The sequence below is a fragment of the Hermetia illucens genome, chromosome 3, assembly GCF_905115235.1.
Source record: "Hermetia illucens chromosome 3, iHerIll2.2.curated.20191125, whole genome shotgun sequence".
Taxonomy (NCBI): Eukaryota; Metazoa; Arthropoda; class Insecta; order Diptera; family Stratiomyidae; genus Hermetia; species Hermetia illucens.
This window is the reverse complement of record NC_051851.1, coordinates 131,448,555-131,476,074: the sequence shown is the minus strand read 5'-3', so window position 1 is coordinate 131,476,074 and position 27,520 is coordinate 131,448,555. Positions and strand designations below refer to the sequence as shown.

General features: G+C 43.1%; 1 protein-coding gene across 1 annotated transcript in view; it reads left to right on the top strand.

The window, feature by feature from the left end:
* The first annotated feature begins 3,418 nt into the window (after nucleotides 1-3,418).
* LOC119651601 (protein rhomboid) overlaps nucleotides 3,419-27,520 on the top strand; it is a 32,989-nt gene continuing 8,887 nt past the window's right edge. The window contains exon 1 of the mRNA XM_038055250.1: nucleotides 3,419-4,033. Coding sequence (XP_037911178.1) covers nucleotides 3,749-4,033 — 285 coding nt within the window. The 5' untranslated portion in view covers nucleotides 3,419-3,748. The remainder of the gene's footprint in view (nucleotides 4,034-27,520) is intronic.

Genomic DNA, 27,520 nt, shown 5'->3' with positions numbered 1-27,520 from the left:
ATAGGCCACACATTAAGGAGAGGTGACAACATGGTCAACGAGTGAGTTGCCCCAAGGACACTTGGTGCAGAACAGTAGAGGAGGAGTGTGAGCGCATCGATAAGTCGTGGAGAAAGTACCCCACCAAGAAGTAAATGGCAACCAAATTATCATCATCAACGGTGCAATAACCGGTATCCGGTCTAGGTCTGCCTTAATAAGAAACTTCAAACATCCCGGTTTTACGCCGAGGTCCACCAAATCGATATACCTAAAGTTGTCTGGCGTCCTGACCAACGCCATCGCTCCATCTCAGGCAGGGTCTGCCTCATCTTCTTTTTCTACCTTAGATATTGCCCTTACAGACTTTCCGGGCTGGATCATCCTCATCCTTACGGATTAAGTGACCCGCCCACCGTAACCTGTTGAGCCGAATTTTATCCACGGGCAAACAGTCATGGTATCGCTCATAGATTTTGTCATTGTGTAGGCTACGGAATCGTCCATCCTCAGGTTGGACGCCAAAAATTCTTCTGAGGATTCTTCTCTCGAACGCGGCCAAGAGTTCGCAATTCTTCTTGCTAAAAACCCAAGTCTCCGAGGAATACATGAGGAATGGAAAGATCATTGTCTAACATAGTAAGAGCTTTGACCGTATGGTGAGATGTTTCGAGCGGAACAGTTTTTGAAAGCTGAAATAGGCTCTGTTGGCTGGCAGTAATAAATTAACAAGCGCGGTTTGACCTTGTTCGTTGGATGGTTTTCGGTGCTGACGTTGCCACCATACACTTTGTCTTGCCTGAATTGATGTGCAGCCTAAGATTTCGGCCAGCCTGCTCGATCTGGATAAAGGCAGTTTGTACGTCTCGGGTCGTTCTTCCCATCCACGTCGATATCGTCAGCATAGGCCAGTAGTTGGGTGGACTTAAAGAGGATCGCACCTCTTGCATTCACCTCAGCATCACGGATCGCTTTCTCAACGGCCAGGTTAAAGAGGACGCAAGATAGGGCATCCCCTTCTCGTAGACCGTCGATGATGTCGAGTGGTCTTGAGAGTGACCCTGCTGCTTTTATCTGGCTTGCCGCAGAGAGAAAATCTGATCTGTTGCTGATTTGCCTGGAATGAAGCCTCTTTGGTATGGGCCAATGATGTTGAGGGCGTAGCCGTCCTAGCAAGATAGAGGAGAATATTTTATAGATGGTACTCAGCAATGTGATACCTCTATAATTACTGCACTGTGTGATATCTCCCTTTTTATGTATGGGACAGATTATGCCAATCGTCAGGCATTGATTCGCTGTCCCACATCTTGAGCACAAGTTGATGAACCACTTGGTGTAACCGGTCGCCTCCATATTTAACCAATTCGGCTGTAATTCCATCGGCTTCTGGCAGCTTATGATTTTTAAGCCGATTAATTGCACGGATTGTTTTTTCTATACTCTTTGGTGGGAGTTTATGTCCATCTTCTTCAGCTGGCGGGACATCCGATGTTCTGGTTCTTCAGTAGTTCATCAAAGTACGCAACCCATCGCTCCAATATGCCCATTCTGTCGGAAATCAGATTTTCCTCTTTGTCTCGCCAAGATGAAAATCGTGGTGTGTAAAACTTCATCCTGTTGACTTCCGCGCCTTCAGACCTGTTGTTCTCCCAAGCTTCCTTTCTCCGTCTGTAAAGTCGCTTCTCCGCTCGCCGGATTTTGTTGCTAGCTTATATTCATCAAACTAGCCGTTCCGGCTCTTTTTGCGGTTGGGGCCAAGTATGTTTGTAACCATTTTTATGATAACGTTCTTCAGGTGATTGTGAAGATCATTTGTTGATGCTTCATCTCCAGGATCTCGGTTGACTGCGGTTATTGCGGCATCCATTTCCTTCTCATAGGTTTTGCGGAGGGCTGTGTTGTGAATCGCTTCAGTGTTAACTCTCACCAGATTGTCAGAGGGGATTCTGGATGGTGTTATTCGAGCTCCGTGCCAACGAGATAGTGATCCGAGTCTATATTGGCCCCCCTATATGTTCTGACATTCGTCAAGGCTGAGAGGTGGCACCGTTCGATCAACACGTGGTCAATTTGGTTGAAAGTGGTCCCGTCTGGAGAGGGACCGCTTTCCGCGAAAAACCAGGTACTTCCCACAACCATTTCGTGTGACATTGCTAATTGAATAGTCCGAAGTCTGTTATCATTTGTATTTTGATGTAAGCTATGGGAGCCAACGCATCGCCTGAATACGGGCTCTATCCCTACTTGGATGTTAAAATCCCCAAGTATTCTTGAAGGGTTCGTTCTACTGTCTCGTAGAAGGTATCCTTCTTCGACTCTGCAGTCTCCTCTGTAGGGGCGTGAACGTTAATGAGGCTTATATTTCCAAATTTGCCTCGCAAGCCCAGAGTGCATAGCCGTTCGTTTATGTTTTCAAAACTAGTAGGTTTCATTTTTGGCTGACTAAGAAACCTACTCCAAGCACATGGTTTGCTGGATGGCTGCTATAATATATGGTGCAGTGACTCTTCTCCAGGAAACCCGTCCCTGTTCAATGCATCTCCTGTAACGCTGTTACATCAGCCCTATATTGGGACAGGGTTTCAGCTAGCTGCCAAGCAGCAGGGAGCGCAGGTTCCATGAAAAAATGCGCAAAGCGTTATTCCTTTGTAGTTGCCGGGTTCGTCGTTGCGTTATCCGTCCAATCCGAGGCTTCGTGACTTCCGTTTTTCGTGCGGGGTTGTCAGCCCCACCCAATTCCCAATCTGGAGGACCAGTTGGTACAATTTGTCCCGTTTTTAGGCGCGGGAAACTCGCCTTCAACCTTCTCCGCTTTTCGTTAAGAAAGAGCTCCCAGTGGTCATCACGTGGAGGTGGAGATAGGGTTTGGTGGTAGAGCTGCTGGTGTTGATTGAGCAGGCGTTTCCCCGGTTCTTTGCTCCATCTTAGGTACAAATCTACGTTTCGCCCTGACCCTTTGACCACCACAACCAAATACATATTTCTAAAATTTAAATAATAAGTGGAGTGTGGATGTCTACTCCTCTGAATCTTTTTCGCGGCTCTGTTTCATCAAAAACAATTTTCTCTGTCAAAAATTGTTTCCCAATGTCATGACCAACGCGATTCGCGATTGCGTGCGTTCGACACACAAATTCCTCGCCCCGCTACACTAACATCGGCATATTTTACTATATGTTCAGAAACAGAAATGTTTTTCTTAAATGTGAAAGATTCTTAAACTGCTGGTCTCCCCTACTGTGACCTACAATTGCAATTCATCGCTTTACATCCTAAACCTTATCAGCACTAAAAGCCCTGATCAAATACTCAAACCAGTAACTAAAGCTCCACTGAGGATCTGAATTGGAACTTTTTCATTCATAAATTCGCCTAGTAGAAGGCAGAAAAGTATCTACGAGTGCAATCTCATAGGCACAGAATGGGTGACTGTGCGTGGTTTGTGGGTATCCCCATTTGCGAGAACGTGAAACCAAACATAATATGATGTTAACAGCTCCAGCGGGCAGCTTCCGAACATGCCGTCAGTCGCGTGTATGACTTGGAATTCGCGAAATTAGATTCTAATTGGCCCCTGACTGGTCACGGCAGGTGCTCGATGTGGGAAGCAATCTGCCGCGAGCGCGTTGAGTTGATTTCCGCACGAAAAGAAACATTTGGATGTTTTGTAGTAAATTTTTTTGCGGTAGTAAGACAGTGAGAAAGTGGTGGAAGAAAGTGATCGAAAGTGATATTCGTTCTGAATTGCGTGCTCGGTATCTGCACTATGCTCGTGAGTGGTTCGCCGTTGAAAGTTCGAAGTCCTAGGATAATACCAGCAGAAGCGTCGCCCTATGGTCAGGATGCATGGTCAACAAGCGGCGGGAGTAGCTACAAACCTCTCACCCAAAATGCCGAATCAGATACTAGTCAATTGTCCGTTATATTCGATGAGGTAATAGATGGCCAGTCGGACCCGATAGTGCCTCAATTGCGAAACTCTACTAAACCGCCAAAAACTAAGTGTCCTTGGAAGATTCCGTGGGTGGCCATCACAAACTGTTGTGTGCAGGTAACTATGACTGCCACCTTACAGCACATACTTAACCGTAATTGCTTCTCGGCACGCATTGTAAGCATAATGATATGAGGTTTCGATTTTGTAGCCTTCAGTAATCCGATCCGGGGGAAATTATAATCAACTTCAGATTTTCTCACAGAAATTCGAACAGAATTAAATGGAAGTTTCCCTCCATGCCCAAAGTGAACTTACGCCACTTTGCTTAGGAGCACGAGGCCTTACTTTAGGAAGCAGCAAGAAATTGGAACAACATGCGCCAATCTTTTAATTTTATTGTTTTCTTTGATGTGGTTTGCTAAATATTATAGCAACATTTTACGCCAAGCATTTTTCGCGCATCCGACACATTGCCGGCTATTACTCGATTTCAATTTGAGCTCTCAATAGTGGCGGCTTTTCTTTGGTTGCTTCATTTAACTTTTTTCAGCGTTGTTTATTTTGAGATATTTTAAGATCCTCATCATGGTCGGGTGTAATGGAATCTCACAAAATGGAACAGATTAAGTACTTCTGCTACTTCTTAAAGACTTTAAATAATCTCGTGGGGAGAACGGATGAATAAGTCGATGGCTGTGGGGCTGATTACAAATAATTTGTGGAAATCGTAATCTGTGTAAGCTGTTTGTTTTTACTATAACGGCATACACACAACAACTAGGAAATAATAATAAATTTTATTGCAACATACTTATTTACTTGATTAAATTACATTTGGAAAAATAATTTTTTATAGACGTGTAAAAATAATCTCTTGTATGCTACGCGTTAATTATGTGTGTGATTATGCCCTTCACATTTTAACAATTCGAATTGAGAACAGAATATTATCATCAACGGCCCAACAACCGGTATGCAGTCTAGGCTTGACTTAGTAAGGACTCCAGGCATCCCGGTTTTGCGCAGAGGTCCACCAATTCCATATCCTTAAAAGCTGTATGGTGTTCTGGATCACACCATCGTTCCATCTCAGACAGGGTTTGCCACATCTTTCTCTTCTACCATAGATTATTATTATTATTATTATTATCCTGTTAAGAGTAAGTCGCACTGCGTTCTTAGAGAAATATTGCGCCCGTTTTACTAGTTATAATGTACCTAATAACTGTAGTATCTCAAGTTTGGCTTTAACCGTTACGAATTTTAGTATATTCTCTACTTCCATCATCATCATCATTCAGCTTTGCATCTGGTATTAAGTGTTCTTCTAAGTGCCTCGACCTACTTTGCACAAGAGCCGGACACTATCTCGGAACGTGTATAGAGGTTTCTACATACCCAGAACAGAACCTGCAGGTCATAGTATAGTCGGCAGTAACCAGTGAGAATTCCCACTCTGATTCGGAAGTTCTTTTTGGAGAGGGTTAGACTCTCCTTTGTGCGCTTGCCAATAATCACCCAGAGTAGCAATGTTCTGCCCCTTCTACCTCCTCCTAAGTTAAAGGAGGCACATCTGTCTAATATTTCCGCCTGGAATATGCTAATGTGCTTACCCATTCCAAGTACATTTTCCTTGTACCAATGACCCCGGCAGAGGATTAGTCAGTGCACCAAGTAATCAGCTGGTCGTTTAAGCCCAGTTTGTCTTGTTACTCCAACGTATTTCAAACTTCTTATTGAAGTGAAACCTTGTTGTCATGTTATCCCATGATATGAATAATTCGGAATATATATCTTCCTTAGGCAGCTCTCCGCCTCACTCACCTCACCTCCTTGCCTGCATCTGTATGTACAGATGGAGAGGGGTTTATCCCCTCCGGGGATACCGCTGGGTATGTCCTTATTGCCCTAGTATTCTACACACAAGCTAGTCTTTGGAGTTTGTGCAATTCCCTAGCTTGTGTGCTGATTTCAGTTCTTTCTGCACAGATTACTGCCCAGTCGGTAATCATTGACCTTACTATGGCAGTGTGTATCAAAAGTAGTATCTTCGGGGTGCAACCCCATCTTTTTCCTGCTATGGACCTCGAGTCATCAGAGCCCATCCCCAGCTTTCCGAGAAGTGTTTCTGACATGCGTCTTCCAGAGTAATTTTTGGTCTGCGTAATTCCCGAATATTTGACCACTGTTTCTCGTTTCACCTCCATGGCTTTCAGGTGATGAAAATTATGATTGTGATTGTGATCAAAATACGTTTCCTAGTGAATGGCACTATGGTGGTTTTGACTGGATTGATACGCAGCCCAGCCTTCCTGAAGAAGTCACTAGTAACCCTTAATGCAATTTGGATTCTATCACATAGGGTATTCTCATAGTTGCCCCTACACATAAAACAATGTAATCCGCGTCACCCTGGACCTGTATTCCAGTATTTGTTAATTCATCCAGTAGTTCGTCCACTAAGACACTTCACATTGATACGCTGCCCCACCTTCCTGCAGCAGGCAGTAGTAACCCTTAATCCAGTTTGGATTCTATCACATATTTGCTCCTGCAGATTAAAACAATGTCGTCCGCGTAACTGTGGATCTGTATTCCAGTATTTATTAGATCGCCCAGGAATTCGTCCACTAGCATACTTCACATAAGCGCCCTGTGGACAATTTTGAGAAAGCCAAGGTGTTTCCCGCTCACTTATGGATCAGGGAATCTTGTATTTCTGTGTAAAATGTGTTATTGAATGCTCTATCGACATGCAAAAACGCAAACAGTGATATTTCTTTCGTTTCTATGGCATCCCGTAGTACATCCGTCAACTGATACGGAGCAGTTTCGGTTGACCATCCTGCCCGGTAAGCGTGGTTTTTTTGTTTTTCTGGAGTAGGCTAGGTGAATGTAATCTGTCGTAACAGTACGCTGTCCGACCACCAGCTAAACACCTCCCTGCCATCAAAAAATTAGCCTGGAACCGCTTGACACCTTACTTGGGGTAGCCCTCTCACTCTCCCGGCTTTAGGAATTTTCCAGTCAAGGAATCCCCTTCACCAACAGGAGGGGACGGGAGAAAGGGAGTTGTTGTTAGTTCAGGGAACCCTTGCCAGGCGGTCCCTCCGCCGGTCGAGTTCAATCTTCTTCACAATAAGCAGAGTCCGAACATAATGCGCAATGCGACTTCAGCTGTCAGCGCTCGTCAGCATTTCTCTGACAATGTTGTCTGCAGAGAGCTCTCGGTGTCTGTATAAAGCTTCTGACGAAACTCCGTCCCACCTTTGACAAGAGAAATCACGTGTTGTTCAGCATCGTCCGCCACTCCATTCTAGAACACATAATGAGGAGATCGCACCTTCCCAATTCTGTGCAGGTAAAACTAAAAACCTCCATGCCCGCACACCACTCGTAAAGCTCCCCGTCTCTGCACTTGAGCAAGGCGCTTACGATGCACGTGCTTATCAGGGTCACCATCCCATCCCCCCGCGCCATAGAGCAGAACCGACTATGTTGCTCTCATAAGAAGACGTCTCATAGTAAATATAGGGCACCAACATTCGCCAATAGCCGATTCAAGACTGAGGCTCCAGCTGCAGCCCTATCCGCTGTGGCTTTGATTTACTGAAACAGCTCATCTTCGAGTCAAGCATTAAACCAAGGTATTTAACTACTAGCTTTGACTCTATAGTTATATCGCCAATCGATTTAAGACGCATAGTCGGGGTTCTCTTTCTGGTCAAGATGACTACTTATCAAGATGACCACTGCATCTGGCAACAAGTGCAGCAATGTCGTCTGCATACCATACCAAGCGCCAGTCTTCAGGCGTATCCACTCTCAGTAGACCATCATAGGAAGGGTTCCAGAGGTCCGGCCCTAGGATAGATCCCTCCTCCCCTGGAGCATCTCATAGAGCAGGGAGTGGTTTTTCAGATAATCCCTCAATGTCCGCAAGAGATAGATTGGCACGTGGAATGAGTTCTCCATCTTATGGAATTGAAAGCATTTCTAGTGCTGTTATGAGGAACACTATCGTCGAGATGGGCCGCTGTGTGCCTCAGCTCGATGAACCGTATCCACGACCTCCATAACAGCATCTACCATGGATTTCCCAGATCCGAACCTGAACTGCCTTGGAGCTAAGTCCACAGCAGCACGGATTACTTCAACGAGTCTACTCCTGATGAGCTTTACGAGTACTTTCCCAGCTGTGTCAAGCATACACAGCGGTCGGTATGCAAACGGCAGCTCCGGGTCTCCTTTTCCCTTGCTGATCAGCGCGAGTCCGGGCACCCTCCAGCGGCAAGGAAAAATGCCCTCCTTGAAGCAAGCGTTGAATCCTTCAAGCAGCAAGTCTGGCCGTTGACGGAACACCAGTTTGTAAATTTCCACCGGAAAATCATCAGGAGTTGGCGCCTACTTGTTTTTCATGGTAAAAACTTCCCATGCTATTGACATCAACCCGTGCAGGATTTCCGAGGTACTTACTACGCAGGGCTTCCGCAGAGCCCTGATTTTCCTGGTGATGAGCTTATAGCCAGGGGGTCCTCATTAACCTCGTTAAACAGGTCCTGCCAACCGCGAGCTTTGCTTTTATTTATCCCGCTGCGGAGTTTCCCTTTTGCTGTTCTATACCCTGCCTTTATGTCGCACGCCTCCTTCTCCTCCTCGTTGTGTCAAACGGCGAAGTTTATGACAGTCCCTCCGTAAGTCGGCAATATCTGCCATCCATCAGTACATTGGAGGATTGTCACGGCTAGGGTCGCTCCGGGGCATGGAAGCCTCACACGTTGTCATTATCAGATTCATCACTGAGCTTACGACAGTGTCAGCTGCAACGCTGGAAGCGCCCTTCAGGACGACTCTGCCTGTTCCAAGACCTTCGACGAACTTCCCGACCCTCGCGATATTCCGCACATAGGAGGAGCGTCCGGCTGGTGTATGCCGGCAACTAGCGAAAATCATTTCGAAGTTGACGTACTGGTGATGACTTGCCGAGAAATCTTCCGAAACTCGCCACACGTCCACTGATGATGTCAGGGTTTCCGACGCAAAAGTGATATTAGGGATGCTTCGCTCGCAGCCTGGGTGCCGAAACTTTGGCGTGGATCCGGTGGCCCAGTTCTCGCCGCCATTTCCAGAATCCATTTCCTTCTGAAGCCTGGCCAAAGGCCCTAGCATTAAAATTACCGTCTACAGGGATTTGCCCTTCCGTGCCCGAAGCGGCGTCCAGAGCATCAAGCCTGCACCGAATATCCGGCATCGTCTCATTCGACGTCAGGTAAATGCTAAAAAACGTTATCCTTTTACACCGAATCCAGGCAAAGCTATTCCCTCGGTCTTAGGCAAGAACACGAAGTCGAACGTCTTTCTGAACCCAGATGACAGCGATACCCGATATGTTGAGATACCATGAAACCGGGTCCTTGTCTCGGTATTGCTCGCTAGGTTAGAACTTGATCAGCCTTTACCTCCGTAACTAACAGCGCTAGCAACTGGTGAGCGATTGCACTCCCGTGCTTGTCAATTTGTAGCCCTTTTCAATTCCGCCCCAAAGACTGGACACCGTCTTGAACCCACAGTGTGTCCGACGCTCTTCCCAAACGCCCCACGATCCCTACAGAGAACACAACTCTCGCTTTCATGGTAGGTTTTCGCTTGGTAACCTAGTGACTGCATCTCCAACATGTTGTCCTTATGTCCAGTCCCTTTCAAGATACTGGACGTGTTTCCCTAGTCCAGAAACGTGTAGCGTTTGCTGGGCACTATCAGCATTCATACCCTGTATACTACCGATCCAATTTTAGTTTACCCGCTGGTGAGGAGTTTCTTCGCATATTACTCGGGGACTTCTACCGCGCCGAGCATTTACATTTACAAAGATGATACCCATCCGGGCATTGGTTACCTCTGGATCTCCACGCTTTACGGCCTTGTCCGCTTTGACTTTTTCTGTAAGGCAGTTATCGGATCGGAATCGGATTTTTAGGGAGCACATAGGCTCTACACTAGAAACAAGAACCTTCACCCTGAGTAAACCCTTGACCGCAGAACGTATTCTTACTAGTCGTTTTCGGGCTCAGTTCGACGAGGGCTCCACCTCCCTTCATTTTCCGTATGGAAAACACCTCTACTCCGTTGTCTTTGGGTTTCATCCGGTAGCGAATTTCGGCTTAATGAGCAGAGTCAACAGTCTAGCCCTTCTTCGTTTTCTCGTCTCTTCTGCTATTAATTTCTGATTTGTAACCTCTTTATCTTTGGACAGACGAGCCTCTGGCGGCGTAGTCAGTTGTTTCCTTTTATCCTTCTTCTCCTTCTGGTTTTGGGCCCTGGAAACCACTTTAATAAAGTCTGCTTCAGGCACGTTGTCCTCTTTCCGCTTTGCAATGGGCTAGCGGCGGTCCGTTTGGTGCTAGCAATGCTCTCAGCTTTCCACGTTTGCCTGTAGAAGGAGATGCGATCCAGCAGCTCCTCCAGTTCCATCAGCCCATTTTTGATGCCTTTGCTGACGTTCCTCTAGAAGAAGGTTGCTGATCGCATACGCATACTGTTTTGAGCACGAATGATGCTAGGCAAATTGGTCTGAAAGATTTAGGAAGAAATGGATCCTTTTTACCCGCTGTCAGAATAAAGATCACTTTTGCCCGCCATCATGCCCTTGGTATATATCCCAAGGCTAGACTGCCCCTAACCGTCCTTAGAAGTGACTCTAAGAAGATTTCTAGGCCTCTTTGGATTACTGCTGGGAAGGTGCCATCTACTGCGGGTGATTTTGAAGTTGTAGCACATAAGTACCAAGAATCTGACGTCTGATGCCCCCATAGGCAGAGCACTCACACAGAAAATGTTCTGTGGATTCCGTTTCCTCATTTCAGGATGGACACGTATCACTTTGGAGAATTCCTATTCTGAGCATGTGCCCAGCTAGTGAGCTGGCCTGTCAGAATGCCCACAATACTTCTGCAAGTCTTCCTGCTTTTCGACAGGATAAACTTCGCCGAATTTTTTGCTTGATTTTGACTGGAAAAGCTTGGTGTGTCTAGCAGCATTAACGCTTCGCCACCGTTTATTATAGGAAGCTTCTTCCCAGTTTTTGATTGCAACATTAGCCAAAGCTACTGACACCCCAATTGCTGGTTCCGGTCCGGATTGGGAAAAATTGGACGCTTTTTTGCTAAAGCATCCGAGATTTGATTTCCCTGTGCGCTACCGTGACGGAGTACCCAGAGTAGTTCCACCGTATTAAATCAGGAAACAGAGTTCAATTGATTTCTGTGTTCCTAAATGACTTTTGAAGCGCTATCAATACAGCTACAGATTACGATGCGCCTGCTCCTCAACCTCTCGTCAATCATTCAGGTTGCCTGGAGATGAAGCATCATTAAAAAATCTTCACAGCCATCTGAAGAATGTTATCATATATATCACGATCACAAGCATACTGGGCTCAGCCCCGAAAAAAGTCGGAACGGCTGGTTCGACGGTGAGTGGAAGTTAGCAATAGGAAAGAAGACCGCTACATACTGGGTAATGCTGCACTCTTAAAGAACGCGGGTATGCGCGGGGACCTATTACGAACTTCGTCAAGTGGAGAAGCCGAAAAAGGAAGCAAGTGGTCTGCGAACTCGAAAAGTACAAGGAGCAACCGCACCTAGCGCGGAAGTTTTTGTCATCAAGTCCGCAGGATGAAGTTTTATACATCTCGATACTCATCCTCCCGAGACAAAAAGGGAAATCTGATATCCGACAGAATCGGCATATTAGAGCGATGGGTTGAGTACTTTGATGAATTGGTCAACAACCAAAATATCGGCGCGTTGGAAGTCCTGCCAACTGAAGACGTTCGACAAATGCTGAAACAGGTTGCAGTGGGCGAGCTACCTGATGCGTATGGATGAGGATGATCCAGCCCGGAAAGCCTATAAGGGCAATAGTTATGGTAGAAAAAGAAGACGGGGGTGACCCTGCCTGAAATGGAACAATGGTGTAGGTCAGGACGACAAACAGCTTTTAGGGATATTGAATTGGTAGTCCTCTCCGCAAAGCCGGGATATGTGGAGTTCCTTACTATGGTAGGCCTAGACCGGATACTGATTGTTGCGCCGCTGATGATGATTATCTCATAGTGACTTACATCTAGACATGATTTAACTTAAGTTTATGACTAACTAAAAAACTATCTTAATTGGTTTCAAATGGGTGACTATTACATAGTTGCCAACGGCGGGGGAGAGGCAAAGCCTCTGAGCACTCAGACCATAGTGGTTCGTTATACCTGATTCCCCCATCTAATGGAATATCCCGGATTCGTTTATGAATCGCAGGATTTCCGTTAGTGGATGTGATGCTACCTGCTGTAGCTGGGGCACCAAAAATCTGATGTCTGATGCGTCCATACCCGGGGCACTCACATAGAAAATGTTCCGTGGATTCTGCTTCCTCATTACAGGATGGACACATATCATCTTGGAGAATGGACAGATAAATTTTGCAATATGTTTCTTTGCTTCTGACAGGAAAAGTTTGGTGTGTCTAGCAGTATTGAGGCTTCCCCACCTCTCATTATGGGAAGCTTCTTCCCAGTTTTTGATAGCAGTATCAGCCAATGCTGCTGACATCCCAATTGGTGGTTCCGGTGTGGGCCTTGGAGAAATTGAACTGACGAATTTTTAGCTAACTTTGTATTGACTTTAGCTAACTTTGAGCGCAGATTGCTGGCTTTGAAATCGCCCGAAATAATGGATACGAAAACAATCGTAAATACTTGATCAGAATTATTTATACATGTTTATACTCTCTATGCACAAACTAAAACTCCATTAATTGTAACGAAAGAGTTTAAATTATCAAAAACTGCACCGCAAGACAACCGACTATCCAAAGGTTAGAGGCAGAAGAGAACGATCCGTCTCCATATGGTTCTCTCTGCCCCCAACTCATTGCACACTTTCCTCGCTAGTCCTCCACTTCCGTGGCGAGCTCTACAAAGTGGAAAGTTCCGCGCCATCTATTTGTTCGCATTCGCAACATTCAAAATAAATTTCGAATGCTGCGAATCCTGCCGCGCCACAAATTCATTTCCCTATACACCACATTGACCAGGCGCCGAAAATACTTCCACCGTATTGAATGTAGAGTTCAATCGGTTTCTACATTTCTGAACGATTCTTGAGTGATCAAAGCACTACGCAACGCCCTCAATGCAGCTTGATTATCGCTACAGATTACGTTGCGCTTGCCCTTCAACCGCTCGCCAATCATCCAGGTGGCCGTCCCTTAGATCGCATACACTTCAACTTCATGTATTGTCTCAAAGGAAAAGCCCACTTCTCGTTCTTATTCTAGAAGTGCACTCCTGCTCCAGAACCCTGTTCTGTTTTTGAGCCATCGGTATAGAAGACATTAGTATATCCTGACATGCATTCCTCTGGTTCGTCCCAGTTTTCTCTTCGTTTCAAGATAACATCATATCTTCTACCAAACTGATGTATGCGGATCTGAGAATCGGAAGACATTAGAATTAGTCTATGAGCTGCTCTCATTGCAGTGCTCTGAATAAACAAATCCAAGGGCTGCAAAATGAGTAATGCATTCAGAGCTGCGCTGGATGTCGTGCTTATTCCACCGGTGATACCCAGACATACAGTTTTTTGCAGTGTGGCAAGTTTACAGTGAAAACTCTTTTGTTTCACCTTAATCCACCACACTACGGATGCATAAGCGAACATCGGCCTAATGATAGCAATATATATCCACATTTCTATCTAAGTCCCCAGGCAAAGGTCCGCCGATACAACCCATAAGTCGAGATAACTCATTTCATCTTTATCTCTCCATGTTTGTTCCAAAGAAGTTTCTTGTCTAGACTAACTCCCAGATATTTCACTTCTCCGGAGAGTTGAAGGGTTGCACCCCTCATTTCTGGAAGGAAAAAACCATTCAGTTTCCTCCTTTTTGTAAATAATACCACTGTGCCGAAAGCACCAACTGTCAATCAAATTAACACACAACAACATTCCGAAATCTTGACCAACAGCCAGCACAGCTACATCCGCATAATCTTAAACATGTGTTGGCAGATTTTGCAGTTCGCATAGTAGTGAGCCTTTTGTCGCTTCTGTTGTTTGGTAGCGAACGCCCATCTTCGTTAGCATAGTGTAGATCCACTTTATTAACGTTTCGGCAACACCATACTCTGGCGGCATCACAGAGCTTTTGGAACTGCGCTCAGTCAAAAGTCCCTTCAATGTCCACGAACACCTCCATCGTGTACTCATCCTTCAAAATTGCACACTCTATCTTTGAAACCAAAGAATGAAGAGCCGACTCACAGGACTTTCCACGTTGATAATCTTGTTGGTTTTCATTTAGTGGGTGTGACCTTAGCGTCTTCTCGCGAATGTGACGTTCAAACAGTCTCTCCAGAGATTTCAACGAAAATGATGTTAAGCTGATTTGCATGAAGTTCTTTGAATTTGAATAGTCATCTTTCCCAGACTATGAAGACTACCTTCACCTTCTGCAAAGAGGAAAGCGCGTAGCCCAGAGGAACACATTCTCGAAAGATATTTCTTAGAAGTTGCTCTAAATGCTCTATACCCTCCTTTAGCAACGCTGGGTAGATGCCATCCATGCCAGGTGCTTCGAAATGTTCAAATGATAGTAGTTTGCTTTACTTTTTGTGTATTTATTACATGGATCTTAACATTTTTTTTTAAAGAAACTTATGTACTTCGAATAAAACTGCGCCCGTATTAAAGACGCTAGAAGGTTTATGTTACACGATGTCGCGCCTGATCTAGCAATTCCTGACAGGCCTGTCTGTCTGAACATCTCTCACACACACTATTTTTAGAAAACACTGATAACTACTTACACGTTCCACCTTCAGCTTACGCAAGACCCCCGTAGGTAATTTTTTTCAATAAATATGGTAATTTGAGGAGTGCCAAAAATAACGTTTCGATTAGTTCATTCAGAAGCAGGTATTGGATTTGACATCCATTACAAAGTGCTAAAGTCGACGGGTTAGAAAGAGCTCACATAAATTAAGTGGCCATTTTCAGGAGTAACCCACAACAAAAATCTGAAAAGGATCCTGATGATGTCCTATATGACAACTAGCTCTCATAATATGTGGAAACCTCCCCACTAAGTTCATACTAAAAGTGCAAAATTTTACAGGAATATAAATGACAATGAAGAACCTAATACTGGGAAGAGGATGGTACGCTGACGAATCCTCGGGGTCGCCTTTGCCCATGTTTATCACCACAAGCCCCGCAACCTGCCAGCGGTTGTCAAACATACGTTGAATGCACTGAGTAGTAAGTCCGACTTATAGTTGCATACAAGTTTCAGCACTTCTTTGGGAATACCAATCGGTCCTGCTATTTTTTGGCCTTTATAGAGGGGACCAGCGCCCCTAGTTTCTTTATAGTGAAGAGTAGGCATTCTTCAGTTCTTCAGTACTTGCCCTCTCATCAATAGCGTTAGCTCAGATGGGATGGACGAAAAACTTTGTGGTTTTCGATTTGTTTGGGCTGTGCTCAATTAGATTCTTCCACCCCACTCTATTGAACCTGATTTTTAGGTCATATTGAAATCACCAATCATCTTTACCAGTCCCAAACTGTTATCACCTAACTTCTTTTGAAACCAACTTTGGCAACGCTCTCGTAAAAAAAAAATGAACCGCTGTTAATGTTAAATTAAGAGCAGGTGAAATGATTATTAATGGGAGCAACAGTAGCCTACAATGTGAAAACAGTAAGGCTAAACAGTAAGGATACATTAAATCAGTCCTATCAATTCAAATTTATTGATTATCAAAGTTTTAACAGCTTCATGTTGTGTGACCAGAAATCATAATATTACACTCGAAAGTTGTTAGTAATAATTACTGCCGAAATGAGGTATACCATAGATGGCATGACCACAACCTGAAAATGGCGCCAAGTATGGTAGACTACTAGAAGTGCTAGCACGAGTCGATTCATATTCGGCTTGCGTATGATAACTTATTTTGACTTAAATTATTCGCATTATGATCATCAAGATTAGGAATTCGCGATTGAAGATATAAACAAAAAACATAATGTACTACCTAATAAACATAAATTTAAATATTTATTATACTCTGAATGAAGTATTCCAGGATAAGCCCACTTTGTCCCTCTTGAAAAAAACAACTTGCATTTGAATAGTGATAACTCATTCTTCTGATGCGTATCGTAGCGAAAGATATTTGATGTGTTCATGTACAGGAAATGACCTCCATACATGAATACTCGTGCATGAGATACCACACCTCGTTATGTTGCTATTCAAAAGGCTTAACCTCCTTTCATTGTTGAATGAGTGAATTCAGTTTTAATCGATTTGCACAAAACAGGCACTCAAGGTATTCAACCCGTTCAGTTTTGAGGTCGACGCCACTCTATACAAGGAGCAAAAATTAGCTCAGAAAGCATGAAATGTGAACTACAAGAGGCTTTGAATAAATGGATGGGGATTTTCCGTATGTAAGGATACGTTTGTACCCTCATGTACTCAGCTATGAGTTTAATATTGGTGGAGTTAGGTTTCTGAAAAGTTAATGTGCAGAAAAAAGGTAACTTTGGCTTGCGAAAACAGAAGTGGAAGCGAATTTATTCCATTCCACAAACAAGTAGTAATCGTACATGAATACAGAATTACAATTGCAATTCAATCTCTCCCATTCCAAAAACCAGTTAAACTTTTCACAGAGTCAGTCAACTTGTGCGACACATCAAACCGCTTTCATTGCCTAACTTTAAAATGTTTTTGTTACCCAGTTTGATATGCAAACTATTTGGAGCCCAACTTTTTTCGGGTTCACTCTTCACTACCTCTAAAGAAATACAGTTTTCTGCCGTGCGTGGGTAGATAGCTTCAGATATTCCTCTCAAATCGCTTTCAAATTCGCCAATGTTAAATAGCTACTAATGTCATGGCCATGTACGGTTTTCCCTTATCATTTCATATCAAACCGCGATGATCTTTCGCTAGCAACTACTAGACCCGAAAAAAAATGAAAATGAAAAACGAATTATGAATGGTTTCAATTGCCCGAAATCGCGAGAACCTGCGATTGTAGCATCTAAAAATAAAGTATGTACTATTACTACTTTCACCTAGTTTGAACCATGGCTACCAAAGTGGGCATTGCATTTCCGCACTGCATTTGCACGTATGTGAAAAAATCACCCTCTCCACCTTTTAATAAACACAAATTTACCAAAGAAAAGAGTTATCTTTTAATGCATTTTCTACTTTACCGTAAAGAGAAAGGTCACCATACATGGTGTGATGAAAGGCTGCAAATTTCGTTACGAACTTCGACGTGTCTCTCCTTCCTCAAAATATTATTTATCGCCTTGATTAATTTTTCCATGGCCATCTTAGTTGTTTCGAAAGCCAGCATGTGGTTCAAGACATTCCCAGGTAATAACAGCGTTCCGGAGACAATTTCCACATCTGCCCTGTTCCCCATGCTGTCGTTCAATCCACTTTGATCCATCTGGAATAATTCGGTGAATCTAATGTCCTTTAAGTGGATCGTTCCTTCTTTTCTGCCACTCCCTTATAGCTTCTAATTGCCATTAAGATGTCGATGAAACTATGCCTGCTATCACACATGCTAGTTTGTCTGATATTGTACGGTAGGTTCATGGTATCCACAATACATTGAATTGGTATATGTTTGCAATTATTTTCCTATTTGCTTTATTTTTCAATTCTCAGATGCATCTCGAAATAAGCAGCCAACCACTTTGCCTTGGAGTAACTTTTTCGCCGACCCCTGAATGCCTTTCTTCTTAAATTTTCCGGATTTGGCTCGAAGTTTAGTTTTTCGTCACTCCTAGTTATTTGAACGCTGGTTGGAAACATATTATTTGTTCGATCAATCCCAATTTTTATCAATGTTTCCTTCTTTCGTTCAGCGATTAGAATTGTTTCCGTTTTGTGCCCTGCGAGCGTAAAACCAACGTTTTCAAACTAAAATTTAATTTCCCAAATTTTCTCGTTTATGAAGATATCAATCCCTTTAAATCCCAGTGTCACTCCGACGTCATCTGCGAAGCCAATTACGACCACTCCTTTGGGAAACCCAAAGAGATCTTTCGATACGTTTAGACCCAAAAATCGATCAATGATTTAGCTAAAGTCTCAATTATTTTGCTCTATTTCGCAAAATTTGAGACATTCTTATTATTGGACTCCATTGCTGCCTCCCCAATTTTTGCTGATTGACGTAGACGGACAGTAGATTTTGCCTTTTCGAACCACCTATCTGAGAAACCACACTGCCTTTTGGTGATCGGCAAGCCGATGTTGGTTACTAGAGATATAGATGAGGCCTTCCTCGTGCACGGTAACTCGCAACAATTTTAGTCCTACGCTCGCTATTCCCGTAAACCCACCCAATATTACCCTTCTCCCATTAATTTTACTCACTCCACTATCGACTCCCCACGAAAATGCTGTGGCCTACTTGTTTTTTACTTCTCTTCCGTGTTTGCTTGCTCAACCATTACATGTCTTTGAAGCGCAGACTACTCCGAATCTCTCACCACTCTTCTTCAGATCCCTGCCTCAGTTGACTTCCTTATTGTTAATATTGATACCAATGTCGGACCTGGTCCCGATGAGATTCCTAACCTCTTGCTTCTCAACTGTTAATAATATACCTCCTTTCCTATATACATAATCTTCGAGAAAAGTCATAAAGAATGATATTTCATCATCTTTAGAAAGAGGCCCTTATTACCCTATCCTCAAAAGCAGAGACCCTACTCAAGGTGTTAGCTACCGTCCCACCACTTTCTTCTTCTTAATTCAAAATCTTCGAGAGACACGTCAACGGCTGGCTCACCGCACACGTTGGACACTTCATAGCGAAAGAGCAGCATGATTGCGTGAAACATCGATCTAGTCTTTACCAATTTCTTTGCTAAATATCTTAATTCACGACAGGGGGTACTTGATATTTACACCGATTTCTCCAAAATCTTTGATTAAGTTGACCACACTCCTCTCCAAACTCCCTCTACTCAGCTTTCCCTCCCATCTTCTTAGGTGATGTATGTTCTCGCAGCTGGGTGCTCACTCAGCCGATATGGATTTTACCAATAGCAATAACTTTTTTCGCCGCTTCGATTGAGAGGGGTATTGGGGCAATTTGAAAATGACCGTATGCATTTGGATCATCGGTACCGGATTTTATCCAGAACCTAACAGTCATGGTATCGCTCATAGATTTCGTCGTAATGTAGACTACGGAATCATCCATCCTCATGGAGGGGGCCAAAAATTCATCGGAGGATTCTTCTCTCGAACGCGGCCATGAGTTTTTTTCTTGCAATTTTTCTTGCTAAGAACCCAAGTCTCCGAGGAATACATGAGGACTGACAAGACCTCTCGTACAGTAAGAGATTTGACCCTATGGTGAGACTTTTCGAGCGGAACAGTTCTTCTAAGCTGAAATAGGCTCTATTGGCTGACAATAACCGTACGCGGATTTCATCATCGTAGCTGTTATCGGTTGTGATTTTCGACCCTAGATAGGAGAAACTCTCAACGGTCTCAAAGTTGTATTCTCCTATCCTTATTCTTCCTGTTTGACCAGTGCGGTTTGATGTTGTTGGTTGGTTCGTTTTCGGTGCTGACGTTGCCACCATATATTTTGTCTTGCCCTCATTGATGTGCAGCCCAAGATCTCGCGCCGCCTGCTGGATCTGGATAAAGGCAGTTTGTACGTCTCGGGTGGTACTTCCCATGATGTCGATATCGTCAGCATAGGCCAGTAGTTGGCTCGACTTAAAGAGGGTCGTACCCATCGCATTTACATCAGCATCACGGATCACTTTCTCCAGGGCCAGGTTAAAAAGGACGCATCCCCTTGTCTTAGACCGTTGTTGATGTCGAATGGTCTTGAGAGTGATCCTGCTGCTTTTATCTGGCCTCGCACATTGGTCAGGGTCAGCTTAGTCAGTCTTATCAATTTCATCGGGATGGCCGTGTACAGTTTTACCCTGGCTTTAAAGTCGATGAATAGATGGTATTCCAACAGTTTTTCCATCGCTTGCCGCACAGAGAAAATCTGATCTGTTGCTGATTTGCCTGGAGTGAAGCCTCTTTTATATGCGCCAATGATGTTCTGAGCGAATGGGGCTATCTGGCCAAGAAAGGTAGCGGAGAATGTCTTATAGATGGTACTCAGCAACGCGATGCTTCTATAATTGCTGCACTGTGTGATATTTCCCTTTTTATGTGTGAGACAGATAATGCCTCTTTGTCAGTCGTCAGGCATTGATTCGCAGTCCCATACGTTCACCACAAGTTGGTGAACCACTTGGCGTAATTGGTCGCTTCCATATTTAATCAATTCGGCTGTAATTCCATCGGCTCCTGGCAACTTATGATTTTTAAGCCGATGAATTGCACGGACTGTTTCTTCTATACTTGGTGGTGGCAGTATTTGTCCGTCCTCTTCAGTTGGCGGGACCTCCAACTCGCTGATGTTGTGGTTCTTCAGTAGTTCATGAAAGTACTCAACCCATCGCTCCAATATGCCCCCAGACCTGTTGGTCCTGCCAGGCTTCTTTTTTCCTTCTATAAAATCGATCCTCCGCTCGCCGGAATTCGCGAAAAATCTCCGCGCGCCTGCGAGTTTTGAGAATGCAACATAACTTGGATTGCAGTATTCTTCTATTCCGTTGCTAGCTTACATTCATTGTCAAACCAGGGATTCCGACTCTTTTTGCGGCTGGGGCCAAGTATGTTTGTGGTCGTATTCATTATAATGTTCTTCATGTAATTGTGAAGATCATTTGTTGATGCTTCATCTCCTGGATCTCGGTTGACTGCGGTTATTGCGGCATCCATTTCCCTCTTATAGGTGTTTTGAAGGGCTGTGTTGTGGATGACTTCAGTGTTAACTCTCATCTGATTGTCAGAGGAGATTCTAGGCAGTGTTATTATCCGAGTTCGGAGCACCATGCCAACGAGATTGTGATCCGGGTCTATATTGGCCCCCTATTAGTTCTGACATTCATCAAGGCTGAGAGGTGGCGGCGTTCGTGGAAAAAGCAGTACTACAGAAAACTGGGGCTTGAAGGTAATGAAAATTACGATTACATGATACACAGACAAATTAACTCGGTCCACCCGCTAATCAAGCTAGCGTATGATCTGTCAGTGCAACAGGAGGTATTCCGGGGAGCCTGAACTAAGGTTCCTAGTAACTGACGTGGATCTGTCTGCCGAAACGACAAGCGTTGGTACTTTTAGGTTAAATTGAAGAAACTTTAGGTAAAATGGAGGCCCCCTGGCTAATGGTAATTGAGAATTGCCTCTCAGAGAGACTTTCTTGCAAGAAATGAAGAATAGCTGTCTCCCAAGCTAGCACGTAGTGATGGCCAGGTCATACACGAAAATAATTTGGATTTAAGGATTTTCAAATATGCACGAATTTGCCTCTAATGAGTGACCGATGAAATTTCTTTCTTGTATTGTGAATTATATTTCTGTTTTCTCAATATGATAAGGTTGTTATAATTCAACTGTAAAATTACACATAAAATGAATGCGTCAAGTTTTGGAAAACGCTAGCAACTCTTGAACGGTTGTGAACTCACTGCCAACTTCAATTATTTTTTACAATTTTTTCTAATCATATGAAGACCTACTCCGTCGCGGAGAACACCGGTGGTGGCATCTGTCAGTCAAATTAACAACATTCGAAATAAATTTCGAATATTATTAACCCTGCTGCGCCACAAGGGCTTGACCATTGTGTAAGTAATCTAATCATCCCCGCGCCTCGTGAGGAGGCGGCGGTTCTGAATCAAGTGCACCCGGGGGATCTGAAACTATATACATAGATGCAAGTAAAACCATTCAACCAAAAAATACCAATGATATGTGGTACACCAATAAGACCAGTATACCAATGAGGAGTAAAACTACTGAAAAACTCCGTTTCACTTATTTCCATTTGTTTCGCATGAGTTCCTTGTTACAGCCCAGACTTTTACACTTTGATCATTTCGTGAATATGATGCAATGGAACAGATATATTATCGTATTGCTTAGTATTGTGTTTGATTTGAACCACAAAAGTCAACCCAGTTTGAATTTCCGATTAAGAAAATGCAACTTGATATTGGAAAACGATTATCTCTGAGTGTGCAATATTGAACTTGCAGCCCTTATATATGGCATTAAGCTTGAATGAACAATACTCGTATTATCGAAAACCGCAAATCTGTAAGAACAAGTGCTTTTCAGCCGTATATTTTCTTGTTTGATTGGAGCTCAAATTTCATTATAAATTTGTAAACACAGATGTATCCATACATATGTCGGATATATATGTACATTGGGTAAAAACTGAAAGTAAACTTAGTTCCATTAATATCAAACAATCACTTGCATCTGTTGGCCCACATGTCTGCACTATAATGCAATTGCAAATGAAAATGCCTCTGCTTTCGAAATATCCTATACGTGTCTGGGATTATCAATCATTAGCGCACTATAAACACGCATTTCCATCAACCTTACATTATAAAGACAAATTAAACATTTTCTCATTCTACATGACACAACAGACGAGTCTTCCCGTCATCAATTAACAGACAAAGATAAATGCATAATTAAATTCTTAAGCAAAATTCACATATGCACTTACGTGAGAGGTCAATGAAAGTTTGAAGGAAATTCAATTGTTCTGGTGTGGGTCGATGCAAAAAGAGAGTGCAAGTAAAATGAAATTATCAACAATGATGAATGACAAAGCAATAAGAAAAATTAACGACTTTATTGTTCTCTTTATCACCGAAAAAGGTATAGAACAACGACTTCTTGGTCATCACATTCCAGAGAAATAGAAGAATCATATAATATAAAGGTAATAATCTATTCCAAACAGGGTTTACAATTGAACGTATAATGAAAAAATGTGTCTGCGATTGTCCAAACGGCCAGCCTTAGTGACCGGAGACGAGCAAGAGGGGAGAGCTGTCCCAAAAAACCTAAAGGGATGACGGAATTGACCGCGGAAATCTGCCCGCAAATACCAAAGCTCGATCGAAGAGTTCCATCGACACCCGCTTGCTTGGCTCTATGCTAACCAGGCTCGGAAACGTGGTAGGGTCCTTTGAGCACTTCGATCTGCTACGTGTCATTTAACAAAGCTTTATGTGCCTGCGTGTTTAAAACTCCGAACTCGAGTGCCATGATCGTTAGTAATACAGCGATTTCCATGAAGCTCGGTAGTATACTCTGCAAAATTTCGTGGTTCCAGGATAAATTTCAGAGGGGTACTGCAGCCAAATACTAAAAATATGGTAATATACTATTATTAACTTTATTTGAACAGATATCGGTATGGAGGGTATTTCGGAGCCTATACAGTGGCAGCCTCCCGATTTTTTTCAGAATTTTTGGATGGGTAGTTTCTGAGAATGAATCTATTAAAGAAATGATCACTTTCGTTCCCCCGCATTCCCCACCTTTCCAGCAAATGTTAAAACTCGGACCAACTTCGGAAAGTACTAACCAAGGCCTTTCAGTTGGTACCCCGCATGGCTATATTTGGGGAATAAAAAATGTACAAAACCCTCCCCCCTTTTGGATGTACTGGGACCATTTTATATTCGACGTATTAGGTTGTTGCAAATGAAATGGCCGTTTTTGTACAAAAATTTGACACGACTGTAAAGCTTACAAAAATTTATTTATTTAATCAAAATAAGTGCCAGTCGATTCAAAACACTTCTCCCAGCGAGATTCAAGAGCATTTATACCAGAAGTAGAAGTCCAATTTTCAGGGGTTGATAAACTCATTGAAGGCAATTTTGATGACCTCTTCTTTCCTCAAGTATTATTCCGCCAACAAATTGTCCAAATGCTTAAAAAAGTGGTAGTCGGTTGGCGAATGGTGCAATGAATATGGTGGATGAGGCAGAGTCTCATACTGCAATTCGTTCAACTTTTGAACCGTTGTTCTGGAAACATGAGGTCGTGCATTGTCGTGAAGGAGTATCACACCATCTCTGTTGACCAATCTCGGCCGATGAATACTCAATTTTTGGTGCATTTCCTCGAGTTGGGCACAGTATTTCTGTGCTTTTATCGTTTTTCCAAGTGCCAAGAAAGAATAGTGGATAACTCCAGCTGTAGACCACCGAACAGTCTCCATTACCTTCTTCGGATGGAAGCTCGATTTCGGCATGTGCTTCGGTGGCTCATCAGCATCTAGCCATTGTGCTGATCGACGACGATTGCCGTATAATATTCTGTTCCAAATGGGATCGCTTCTGTTGCGGGAGAGTAAAGAACTGCAAATTTCCATTCGAAGCGCCATGTTTTGCTCCGTAAGGGCATGCGGAACCCATTTGTCGACCTTTTTCACCTTTCCAAGTTGTTGCAAATGCCCCGAAACTGTCGAATAGTGTACGCCCAATTTCTCTGCAATGTCTCTCACAGACCCGATTCGACTAGCAAACGCAGCTCGTCGTTGTCCATCGATGGTCCTGGATATCCACGTGGCCCACTTTGAAGTTTTACGTGCCTTGACCGGAATTTTTCGAACCATCGCCGTGTGGTTCGTTCGCTTACCGTATCAGCTCCAAATGGGCTGTTAATGTTTTTGGTCGCCTCCGCCGCTTTATGACCGAGTTTGAACTCATACAGAAAAAGTATACGTTCTTGGCTCTTTTCCATCCTTTTTAAGGTTTTGTGTAAACACAAAACCTTATTAAAATCGGTTTACTGTCTGTCTGTCTGTCTGTCTGTCTGTCTGTCTGTCCGTCTGTCTGTCTGTCTGTCTGTCTGTCTGTCTGTCTGTCCGTCACACGCATTTTTCTCGGAGACGGTTGCAGCGATTGACACCAAATTTGGTGGAAAGCTGGGAACTGTGAACGCTCACGCATACAGTGAATTACATGCTTTTACAACGAATTTAAGGGGGGGGTCCCCATACATGCAAAAGGAGGGTGTAAATTTTTTTTTCATCAAATATAGTCATGTGGGGTATCAAATTAAAGGTCTCGGCCAGTACTTTTCGAAGCTGGTCTTAGTTTTTACATTTGTTGGAAAGGTGGGGAGTGCGGGTGGTTGAAAGTGACCATTCCTTTACGGGGGCCATTCTCAGAAACTACCCAACCGAAAAATCTGAAAAAAATTGAGAGGCTGCCACTATATAGTGCCTGGGCTCCGAAATACCTTCCACACTGATATCTGTATAAATAAAGTTAATAATAGTATATTACTATAATTTTTAGTAATTCGCTGCAGAACCCCCCTTAAATTCATGCTAGGACCACGAAATTTCGCAACAATATAGGGTATAATATAGAGCATGATCTTACCAAGTTTGGTGGAAATCCCACTATTACTAACAAAGTTATAATACGTCAAAGTTGTCGCTTCTTCGCAAATTCAAGACTATAAATGTCAATATCATCCGAAAGTGGATATTCCCACATAATATATGCATATATTACGTGCTGCATACTAAGAAATACACAAAACCTTTCGTACCTGAAGCGTCCAGCTTCCGGTTTCCCGACTTGTTTTAAGGTTTTGTGTAAAACAAAACCTTATTAAAATCGATTCAATGTCTGTCTGTCTGTCTGTCACACGCATTTTTCTCCAAAACGGCTAAACCGATCCAAACGAAATTTGGTGGACAGATGGGAACTTTGAAATCCCACGCACACAGCGAGTGGCATAAATTTAGGTGGAGTTTAAAGGGGGGCTCCCCATACATGCAAAAGGGGGATTCACAAATTTTTTTCACCGGATATAGTTGTGTAGGATATCAAATGAAAGGTCTCGATTTGTACTTTCCGAAAATGACATTAGTTTTGGCATAAATTGCAAAGTGCGTGAGTAAGGAGTCAAAATGTACGCACTTGAAGTGAGACAGGACTCGTTTTCAGAAACTACCCAACCTAAAAATCTAAAAAAAATCAGGATGGTGTGCCTCGATGAAATCTAGGCCTCAAAATATGTCCCATTCCGATATCTGCTCAAATAAACTTACTAATAGTATATTACTACTTTTTAGAAATTTACTGAAAAACCCCCCTTAAATTCATTCTAGGACTTCTAGGAATTTTGTACCAGCATAGAGGACAATATTTTGTATATATGTGCTAAATTTCATGGAAATCAGGCAATTAACGCCAAAGTTATAGCAATTCAAACTTAGCAATTTCGCGCGAGTTTACTGCTTCCAAAGCCATGCAAATCAGATGCTGACGTCATAATTACCCGGAATAATTGACATTTGCGTAGAATATTAAAGTCACATTTATGAAGAATCTATTTATCTGCAGCCCTTTTTAAGGTTTTGTGTAAAACACTTATGTGAAATCTAATCTTCGAGAGACGTCCCATTCCGGTATCTGCTCAAAAACTTTACTAATAGTATATTACCAACTTTTAGAAATAGACTAAAAAACTACCCTTAAGTTCATCCTAAGTGTACTAAATTTTGCACCGACATAGACGACAGCCTCGTGCATACACATGCCAGGTTTCATGAAAATCCAACTATTAGTGGGAAAGTTATAGCAGTTCAAACTTATCAATTTCGTGCTAGTTAACAGCATTCTAAGCCATACAAATAAGATGCTGACGTCATAATTAACGAGAATAATTGACATTCGAGTGAAATATTAAAATTCTATTCAAGAAGAATCTAATTCTCCCTAGCCCTTTTTTATATTTGATGCTGGTTAAATTGTTTTCATTCGCTAATAATATTAAACTGAGAGCGTGAAGCGTATGAGGTTGATCATTATCAACACAGGGCTTTCCATCAAATGATTTATTTAAATCGCTTTCTAGAAAATAGAGGGCAATGGAATTTTTAGCTATATTACACGGAGCTGTCGTGCACTCGTCGCTTCTCACGTCTTTTTCTTTTTCTTCAGCCTTCAGTTCACAAGCGGGGTCGGCTCGTCATGATCGGTTTCGTCATTTTATTTTATCAAATGCCTGATCAGGATGTAATCGCGAGACCTTTAAATCCCCATCCATCGTATCAAGCCACCATTGTTTTGGCCGGCCTTTTGGTTGCTTACCATTGCTTTCGATGTTCTGATCAATACTGGTTGTTGAATTCTTGTTCGCGTGAATTACGTGACCACACCATCGAAAACGCCTCTCTTGCAGTTTTTCCACGATCGATGCAAACCCATATCGATCGCGGATATTCTCATTTCAGACGTAATCAAAACGTGTCACGCCACCAGTGCAATGCAACATCTTCGTCCCCATTACCGCAAGACACCGTTCATTGTCCTTTATAGTCGGCCAACACTCAGAACTATAGAGAGTGGCAGACGGACGACATTGCAGTAAATTTTAGATTTGGGACGTGCGCTGATACGTCGATCACAAAGAACACCAGTTGGGGAATGCTACTTCATCCAGGTCGCATTAATGCGTGAAACAATTTCATTACGCAGTTCTCCATTGGCTGATAGCGTTGACTCGAGATATTTAAATCCCTGAGTTCTGGCAATGGCAGTAACCTGCCCTTCGAGATACTTAAATCGCTCAGTTCTGGCA